The sequence below is a fragment of the Chanos chanos genome, chromosome 5 (genome assembly GCF_902362185.1).
Source record: "Chanos chanos chromosome 5, fChaCha1.1, whole genome shotgun sequence".
NCBI lineage: Eukaryota > Metazoa > Chordata > Actinopteri > Gonorynchiformes > Chanidae > Chanos > Chanos chanos.
In genome coordinates, this window is record NC_044499.1 from 43,293,152 (window position 1) to 43,303,314 (window position 10,163).

Here is a 10,163-nt window from a genome sequence, read left to right on the forward strand (position 1 = left end):
TTGTGCACGGTACGAACTAAGACAAAGTAAAGACTAAAATAGCTTGCTTCTCATCTGCTGTAAATATGGTTAATTTTTGGTAGCAGATGTTCTTCAAACTAAATGACCCGTCGCGTATTTTCAGGGCTCTGTTACTGAACTGTTTTTTGTAAATCAAGTTAGAAAGTCTGCATTGCACGAATAAGTTTTCATCCTGGGTCATTTTAAGAATTAAAAGAAAAACTGCGAAAGACCAAGATGTTCTTATATAGGGAGATAGCCCTCGTTGCTCTTTTGATAAATGTTTAGCCAAACAGTACTAATTATTAAGGTGTTCTGAATTATTTAATGTATTCTCACAATGTCTCATGCCGAAGTTGAGTTCGCTGGCCACGGCTTTCAGAGTTTAAAAGTTGATCTGAACGACGACTGTATGTCAACTTCAGTTCCATTGCTTCGGACGCACTCACTAAGCGCAAGAAGAAACTCTTACGTGCTTCACAAAATAAACGTGGATATAGAACCTCAGCTATATAACGGGACACTTTCTAAAGCAATTTCATGGTCGGCGGAAAACATCTTATCAGAGAGTAGGACAGAAGAAAGTAAAGCTGATTCTCCTCCTTGTGAGTCTCCCGTTTTGAGCCCGGATGCCACGAGCACAAACCCCTCTTCACCGACAGAGAACTGGGATGGCGCCGTGCAGAGCCCAGCGACACAAGATGCCAGTTCTGACTCAGATACTGAAGTTGTTAAAACTGAGCAGGTTATACCTCGACGGACGTTTGAAAACAAATGGGAGCATGATGATAAGGAAGACGTTGAGACTAAAGCCGTGGCCACTTCGCCCGATGGAAGGTATCTGAAATTTAACATCGAAATAGGGAGAGGGTCGTTCAAGACCGTCTACAAGGGTTTGGACACTGAAACGACTGTGGAGGTGGCATGGTGCGAACTACAGGTAAGACTTTGTTGAATCTTAGAGGTGAGATTGTACGGAGTAGGCCTCGCATGACCTAAGATGTGCATCGTAAGAAAACTACTTTTCCTAGTTGCATAGACACAAATAAAAGATCTGTTCTGTGCGCACAGATAGTGGTAGAAAAAGCTTAACCATAACAAAAAACACATATCAGGTGAGTTCAGTGTTCAGTACTACAAACTATAGGTTAATTTATTCTGTGAGGCTACAGATCACTTCAAAATAACTTTCAGAATGGCAGCAACTAAAATCATAATGTAGACTATGCAGCATCAGTGAAGTAACAGTATACATTCTGAAACTCATTTTGGCTCAGTGCATTTACAAGGAGATAGTTCTGAGGTTAGCACAGGCAGTCTATTTCATGTAACATACACTGATAATGGAGGGATGAATGTGAATCAGCCTAAGTATGTCTTATACGCCGCTCTCTCTCTCTCTCTCTGTCACGCACGCACACACACACACAAACACACACACATGCACACACGCTACACACAAACACACACACACATGCACACACGCTATACACACACGTTTAAATTTTCTATATAAATTAAAACCAACAACTTGCCAATATCAGAGACATCCTTCGTTCTGATGCGCAAACAGAAACTTAATAGTGCGCTCTCTCTAAGTCAAATTATGCTGATCAGATTTTAAGGACAGTTCTTCTTCAAAGGTGCACAACACAACAGAGGTAGTTGAGTAATAGCAATATCTCTGCTTTTTTGTGGTTGTGTTGATTGCCTGCTATAGCTTGAACTGGCAATAAGCCATATTTAAGTAGGTTAATTAAAGAAGGGGCTGCCAGACATCTGAGTGCTTTTATGCTCATACCCCAAGTTTTCCCTTGCAAGGCCCTGTTGAACAAGATCTTGGCACAATGTGTCTTGGATGCAAATTATGTATATTATAGAAAAATGGAAACATTTCGTGCTATGTATTTTTAAATTGGTAATATGGCTCAATCTACCACATAGGTTTGAAATTGTTAGGCTAAGAGACACCAGCATTTGGTATCGGGCCAAACAAAAATATGGAATGATTTGGGCCAGGTCCTGAAATGGGTGGATAAAAACTGTTAATATACTGTGGTAGGACATATATTAAATTAATAGTCGTTGTGGTTTATCTAATTAACAATGAGAACAGTAAAGTAAGATTTTGTTTGTATTCTCTCAGAGTCTGTTTTTGACGTAGGTATTCCAAAATTGAATAAACAGATTATGGTGCGATTTAGGCTCTTGCCAGAATCCCTTAGAATTACAAGCCTTACTTTACCAGAACACATAGATCATGGACAGCAGATGCAGGTCAGACCCTGTATTCTATTTCTATGTTGTGACACTCTCCACGGCTATACTACATGCCCCAAGCACTAAAGAGGTCTGAAAGTAATCTCTCTCTCTTTCTCTCTCTCTCTCTCTCTCTCTCTCTCTCTCTGACCTTGAGCTTTGCTGTCGCAGCAGCCGTTACTGAGCAGCAGCGATCATGCTTGACAGAGACAGGCTGTCAGTGACGTGTTGAGAACCCACCAGCCCAACTGCACTCATCCTTTCTAATCTCTGAGTTCATAAACAGAGACAAGCACTAATAGCCCAACCCCATCAGCCTAACATGGAGGCACTGGTATCTATTTAGCCCTAAATTGTAACTGACTTTCACTTCAGTTTATTTTATTTGCACGAAAGAGAGCTCTCTTTAAAATCCTATGAATGAGTAATTTAATCTGGGCTGGTAGACCTGTACTCACATTATTCATGTTGGGCTTCTGTCAGATGAGTGTATATTGTGTAGTTACAAAGAAGTGTGTCACATTCTGTGCTGTGAAGTGGACAAAACATATGGCCTAAATGTTACCATCATCATCATCTCTCTCTCTCTCTCTGTTTCTCATTGTCTTTTGTTCTCCCTTCTGTTTCTTACCCTTTTCACACTTGTTCATTTGTTCCTTTTCTGCTTCTGTTCTCTGGGCTGCTCCGTGACTCTATGCACTGGAAAGAGTCTTTGCTGACAGATTGTTCTGAGGTGTCAGTCTAGCTGCTAGACAGCTTTTCAAGTGAGATCCAGGATCAGCTCACATATGTAAACCATGCCTCTGCTCTGTTTACATACATGCATTCTGCTGATTTGTATGAATGCTAAATAGTACATGTTATCTCACTGGTGACAGACATATGTATAGGAATGTGAGTCAACCTTTGGAAACCAGCATTACTTGAATATTTCTGTATAGGTCAGTATGGAAAACAAAGACATCAAAAGCATTCTGCTATGTCAAGTCACTAAATCAGAGATTGAGAGTGAATGTTTGATGTGAGGTTTATAGATAATTCACTTACTTTTTCATGCACAGATAATAACTGCTGACTCATGATGATGACAGTGGACCAGTGAGACAGGTTTTCTATGTGTGTAGTTGGGATTATGAGTTGTCTCTTTTTATTAGTGTCGGCCTGGGGCTAAGGTAGCAGGTGTGGTGGCCTGTGATTTGGAAACCTCACCTGGCTATACTAATCAAGCAGGTGGTTGTTAAGATGGGATGGCAACTTTCAGGGACATTGCCAGGATCCCTGACGTCATTGGGCCCGGAGAGCCTCTTAATAATTCACATTTATCGGCAATAAATGTTTAGCAAGAACCTTGTTCAACTTCACCCCAGTTCTTGGTCATTCACCTCCATTTTCATTGTAAGAATCTCATTAGAGGCTTATTTAGCTAGTTAGCTAAACCATTTTCTTTGTGTGTGTTGAAGAAGCTTGACCTCCATTAAAGGTCTTAATCAGTGCTAATAAGATTTAAGGCGACTGTTGCCGCCCGTCCCGTCACTCACGTTTAGGCTGCTTGTGGTATGGGATGACGTCATTGCGAGTGAGTGGAGCGTGAGTGGTCTGACACAACATGGACCTGGTCACTCATACACAATAATGCTTCTGACCTGTCTATTCTTTTACTTTCATGCATTGATTTTCACATGCATGGACAGAATAAAACCTTTACACACACACATGCACCTGTGCACACACATACACATACACACAAAGTCACACACACAAACACACACACATGCACGCGCGCACGCACACACACACGCAAACAAACACACGCAACACACATACACACACTCACATACAAGATGATCTGTGTGTAACAGATGCACACATCTCCCATCAAAACAGGGATAGAGTTTGTTGAACCAACTGTCACCTCAGCAATAGAAATTCTCTCCCCTGAGTTCTGAAATTCCAATTAGCTTATGCCTTTGTCCTCAGCTCCCCACAGCAGTAAAGCATAAAGAGATGCCAGCTGTACTGCAGGATTATCAGTGAACTGAGGAAGCTGTCGTAGGCAGACCCAACCAACTCCCTTACAGGACCTCAGCTTCACTGCTCTCTGCTGGTGTTAAAGACCTTCTTTGCTTATGACCGTGACTGAGTTTTATTGTTGGAAACCATAACCAAAAGAACTCTTTGATAAGCTAATGGGAAATGGCCCTCAAAAATCAGAACCCGGTGCATTTCTAAAGCCAAAACAAACATGTAAGCCACATTGACCTAGCCCTCTTTCCACAGAAATATTTTTAAAAAATTTAAGGATTACTCTTATAATCTAACTCCTATGCTTATATTTGTTCGTGTATTTTAAAGGTTGGGCACAAATGGGCAGTGGTAATAATGCTGTTTGTTTTGCCTGTAGAATTGCAGACTTGTACCCTGTTGGAGTCTCTGGTGAGAACAATATGGGATTGTTATGCCTTTAGGAGGGATAGTTACCCAGCAACACATTCTCACTCAGGGCTGAACCAGAATATGGCACACGCAGAACAGAGAGCGAGGAAAAGAGTGAAATAAGCCATGACACACAAAGGTCTTCGGTGCCTTGGAAAAAAGCACGTTTATTTCTCATGGTTTTTTTTTTTTCTCCAGTGCTGTAAGATTAAAAATCCCAGCAGTTCAGTTCATATATTGATAGCTTATTTAATGCTCATTTTACGATATTCTCACTGGATATGACAAACTTGTATGTCAGGTCAAAAGCTTGACGCTCCTGTCTTTTAGAGGCGTGCCACAACCTGGAGTAATCGTGTTTCTAAGAAATGGAGATATACTCGCAGTATTTTAGCATGTGTTTACCCACAATTTTACTCTGTTGGCTTTAACTGCAGTTCATCTTCCTAAGGGTGAGTTGCAGTAAATTTCCAACAGGCAGTCTAGGGTAAAGTTCTCAGCATTTGAGCCTGGCTTGTGCGTTTGTACACTTGCACTTCATCTGGGGGTTTGTTTAGCCGGGATGCTGAACTGAGTGGGGCGGTGAAGTCTCTGTTGTTTGTCGACACATGTTCCTCTGAAGTTCACTGAACTGACACCAGCTCAAACTATTCGGCAAAAAATGTTCCCCTGGATTGTAGTATGACAACGTCTGATTGAATCAGTGGGGGAAAAAAACAATTTATTCATTTTAACACATTGTTTTGAACATTTTCTGTTTCCTTTGTATTTTACCTCATAAGGATTGTACCTCTGGCCTATTTGGGGACAAGACCACATAGACTGAATAGTTTTGTTTTTTTATTAACGGCTATGGCAATGTGAAGATGGGGCTTACTGGGTATTCTGGTACTTTTGATTCCTAAAATATACTTACAGCAGCTCATCAGTCACTGGAGAGATGAACCTATATGTCACAACAGTAAATACACAGCATTGAAACAGAGCAGACTAAATTGAATTGCTTTAGATGTAGCATATCTTTGCCAGTCGGTGCATACCAAGACATTGTGGTGCCTGTTTGTCCCATGGGACTAATGTGCTTTTAACAGACAGAATTCAAACACATTTCCCCCTCTTTAAAAGTATGAACTATTTGGTTGTGACTGCTGTGCTATGAAATTGTATGTAAATTACATGAACAAAACACTGAGCTACGTGCTGTGGTGTAAAACTGAACTATCATTAGAATAAAATAACTATATAAATATTTACCATATCCTCTTTAAATGAGTGTTGATATCCATACTTGTTGGCTGTACACTCAGTATTAGGTAGGCACATTGAAGTTAATAGCACCAAGAAGCCTCTTCACAAGAGATATTCACAAGATGGATATTCTCAAGTAGTGGACATAAATGAAATACCATTCATCCTATCACTGATATACTGCTTCCAAGCTATTCTCTGTCTCAAACAATGCTAGTGCACCCAACATCAGACTCGCTCTATAATAACACCACTTGAGTGTCATCACAGATCTCAGATCAGAACCACGAGACCTAGTATTGCTATTCCAACAACAACAACACATACCAGGCCAGGGAGGTACATTTGGTTTCTCTTACAATAACAGTGTTCACTGTTATTAGAATTCCAAACAGAGAGTGTGCAGTGTTTACTCCAACCCCCAGATTATAAAAATCACAGATCTATATTTTTATGATGATTGGTTTGTTTAATGAGACATCCCCAGTGTCATCTAGTAAAAGAGAGAGTGAGAAAGAGAGAGATAAAGAAAGAAAGATAAGGGGAACATTTTGTACAGCCACAAGTGACGCTAATGTGGTTTTAAGAATTATTACTTAAAAACCATACCATACTCTTAGGGTTTTATTGTTTTTTTTTGACATTCACGAACCCAGATTGTTGTTTTGAGTCAAAAATCTGTGCCCACTCCTGTCAAGAAGATTAAAAAACCTGGGGCCCGTGAGCAGCAGTAACCTCCCTCCTCTCAATAAATGTAAAGTAAGTCATCTTTAGTATGACGCTGTCCGCCGTCTCACAACAGTTCTTTTGCCACCGGCTATGTTGTCAAAATGGCTTCCAGGGCCTTATCAGCAGCTGCCTCCTTGATGTATACATCCAGGGAGAGAAAGGGGGCCTCACGATCGTATAGTTTGGCCTGAGGCTTCCCTCGTCAGGTCCAAGTGCTATGCTGTTTGTTTGTGGTTGACCTTATCTGGTGCCCACTGATATGGTGAGGTTGAGGCCATTTCTCAGAAGAATTCTGAAATACTGTGAATATGTTACTATGTAGGGTATTTGTCCTATTCAGTTAGCACCTAGAGGAAACAAACAAACAAGAAACACATTATATTTTAGATTCATGGTACAATGAATTAATTGACTAGGGCTTGTATAAGCAAAGGCTGTTCAATAGACCAATTGAAACAAAGTATACAGATAAACTGAACTGTTGAATGCAGTTCAAAAGTTATGCCACCACTATTATGAGGCATGAAACTTTATCTCGTTATAAAAATAACAGTTCCCGTTTGTCCGCTCTGCCAGCTGGGCTAATCATTACAGTAACTGTAAACCTCCCTGTTATTATAGGTTGCATCACAGAACTCTGCCTGTTCTTGTCCATTTTAATTACAGCGGAGCTTCAGTCATGACTTGGAAATGGATTGATAGGTAGTACCTTCAGCATCTGCAACTGTGGCATTGAACTCTGTACAGTAGTTAAATTAAATGTCCCTATTTGAAACCAACATGTCCTTGTAGGATTCTGAATGAGACACTCCTTTTCTTCATGTGGACATACATTAGAATGAGTCATTCATCGTCACTCACCAATAAATGGATCTTTGTCAATGTTTCTCATTGTTCCAGAGACTGTGTATGATTGAGTAGAGACTGAGTAAATGGAGAAAGTTTTTTAGTGGAGCTTGCATATAATCTGTCTTTCCAGTCAACACAGCCAAGTCAATGGAAATGTGCCTAACTTCTGGAGGTAGAGAGAGATACAGAGAAAGAGAGAAAAGAGAGAGGGAGAGAGAACAAAGAGAGTCAAACCATTTTAACGCCAAACTGTTTGAGTCAGACCCAGCGCTGCCATCACACAACCATTGCTCTATTGTGCTTTTATATATGTCTATTCGGTGCCTTGGCTGAGAATTTAATTGAGTCATTCTGATCACTGAAAATTCTATGATCCTAAGAGTGTCAATAAATTACGATGGAGTCAGACCAAATAGGCTAGGAAGAAGCATCAGTTTTTCCAAACTATAAAACATTAAATAAAAAAAGTTCATATTCTCTCTCTCTCTCTCTCTCTCTCTCTCGTACTTCATCCTTTTTTTCTTTGTTTTAGCTTACTGGGTTAAGTACAGCATGACATGCATCCTGATGGATGTTTCTTTCAAAAGCTCTAACTTCTAGACTTGATAAAAACAGACACGGTTACACAAACAGACTGTCATTGTTTGAAACATTGTTTGAAATTCATTAGACTCCCTTTTAAATGACATTTGTCATAAGCTGTTTTCGGTCCAGAGCTACACAAGGACATCTCATGGTTATCACCTGCCAAAATGATGTTAAATTATCGAACAAGGTTGTTACACAGACACGTGATTTTCCAAGTCAATCCATGGGTTCCACAGCACCGTCATTTTTCAAGATGACAAAAATTCGATATTTTTCAAACCAGCCGTGAACATTCAACTCGCCAAAAGTAAGGTGGAATGTCGAGCACGACAGGAGGCACTGTTTTTAAACAGAGACATCAGCGCGGTGTTTTTGGTATCCAGTGTTTGTGCGTTTTTGCACATCAAACATTCATGCTGGTCTCATCCTGTGGCAAACACAGAACTTCCTGTCTTTTGACCAGGGAACGGTGAACTAGGTCTGCTGTCTATTCAGAACCGGGCAGTATTATGTTCCTTTGTCATTTTAAACTGATTGTTTGTCTGTGCCGTTAAAAAAACAAGATCTTAACCTCTCCAAACTTTTGAATTTCCCCAGGATACAACGCTGGAATTCATAACAATCTGCTGTGATATTTTCCTCATTCAATCATGTTACAACTGGTTAATATTTTGTTCGTAATCAACTCCAGATGAGTCTTAACATCTGTGGCCTCCACAGCATTCCAGTGAGGTCTGATGGGTTTGATTCTGTCCCGATGCACCATTAACAAACAAGACTGAATAGTCTGAATTCATGCCAGTGTGCATCTTTGAATATACTGTTCTCATAAGTCTTTTTAAATATGTAGTTATGCCTCTCATCAATGGGTAATAGTTGAACGTAAATTAGGATAGAAAGTCAAATGCACAGCTCAGAATGATTGATCAGTAGTGAGTGAGGAAACCACTCTGAGACGAACTGTCAGATCGCTAATTAATTAAAGTGTTTAATTAAAACTTGTTCTTTTTCTATCTATTGGGCGCCACCGAGAGACACTTTGTAAATGTCAGCATGTAAACCAAACATGCTTTGAAGTCTAACTGTTTGTTTACCCTATCTGTTTTTTTTTTTTGTTTTTTTTTTAACTTGTTAAGCTATTTTCTAGCAACTTCAGTTTTTCCAAATGGCTTGAAATCTGATGTGACTGAACACTTCAAACAGTAAAATTTATCTATTGTTGTCTTCTCATCAGTCAGTTCAGTCCCCACTGTCTGAACATGTGCATTACATGTTCTTAATGTTTTTTCAGAGTAGGTCGGTACTGACTCAGTGACATACTTTCATCTAGGAAGTATTGCATGTCAGACTTTTTAATGGATTTATATTGTAATATTAAACTCAAACATAGCGACTGTATTGATGAAAAGCACTGGAAAGAAATGGCTAATCATCAGTGGCATTAGAGGTAGCTGGTGCATGGCAAATCAACCATTAGCTAATATTTTCCTCTTGTACTGCCAAGGGTTTGCTAGTTTCAGATTGTAGTGGGAGTTTTAGTTAAGCAGGAAGCCATAGCAAGACCCAAAATTGCGCAACAGTTTAGTATTTAGTGTTAGTAGTCTCTAAGGAATGTATTTTTGGATTTAAATAAGGTGTTTGACACAATAAATAAAAAACACGTTCAATTCTGTATCAAAACTCAGGAATTATCTTTTTGTTAAATTATTAGTTTTTCATCCTATAGGAGTGAAAGATGTAAATTGTCACTGTTTTGAATCATAGCAACTGTGCACTGGGCAAGTCATGCAGTAAATGCTATGTACGAGCACAACAGTCAATATTAGCTTAACAGTCTGGCTGTTAGCTTAGCAACAAGCAGCATGAATATTAATGGAGACAAAGATATCCTGTAATATCTAGGGTAACCTACAGGTATTTCTTCACTACATGGTGGTATTAAATTCCAGTTTCCTGTCTTAATTATGCCTCTGGAACTCAAAGGCATGAAATGAAGTAGCATTAATACAAGTTCAGAGAGGACACTGAGAGAAAGTGTGTTTCTCTTTGAATTGTAA

At 39.6% G+C, this 10,163-nt stretch overlaps 1 protein-coding gene across 1 annotated transcript in view; it reads left to right on the top strand.

The window, feature by feature from the left end:
- Positions 1 to 340: 340 nt before the first annotated feature.
- wnk4a (WNK lysine deficient protein kinase 4a) overlaps positions 341 to 10,163 on the top strand; it is a 36,195-nt gene continuing 26,372 nt past the window's right edge. Inside the window, exon 1 of the mRNA XM_030775066.1 lies at positions 341 to 940. Coding sequence (XP_030630926.1) covers positions 341 to 940 — 600 coding nt within the window. The remainder of the gene's footprint in view (positions 941 to 10,163) is intronic.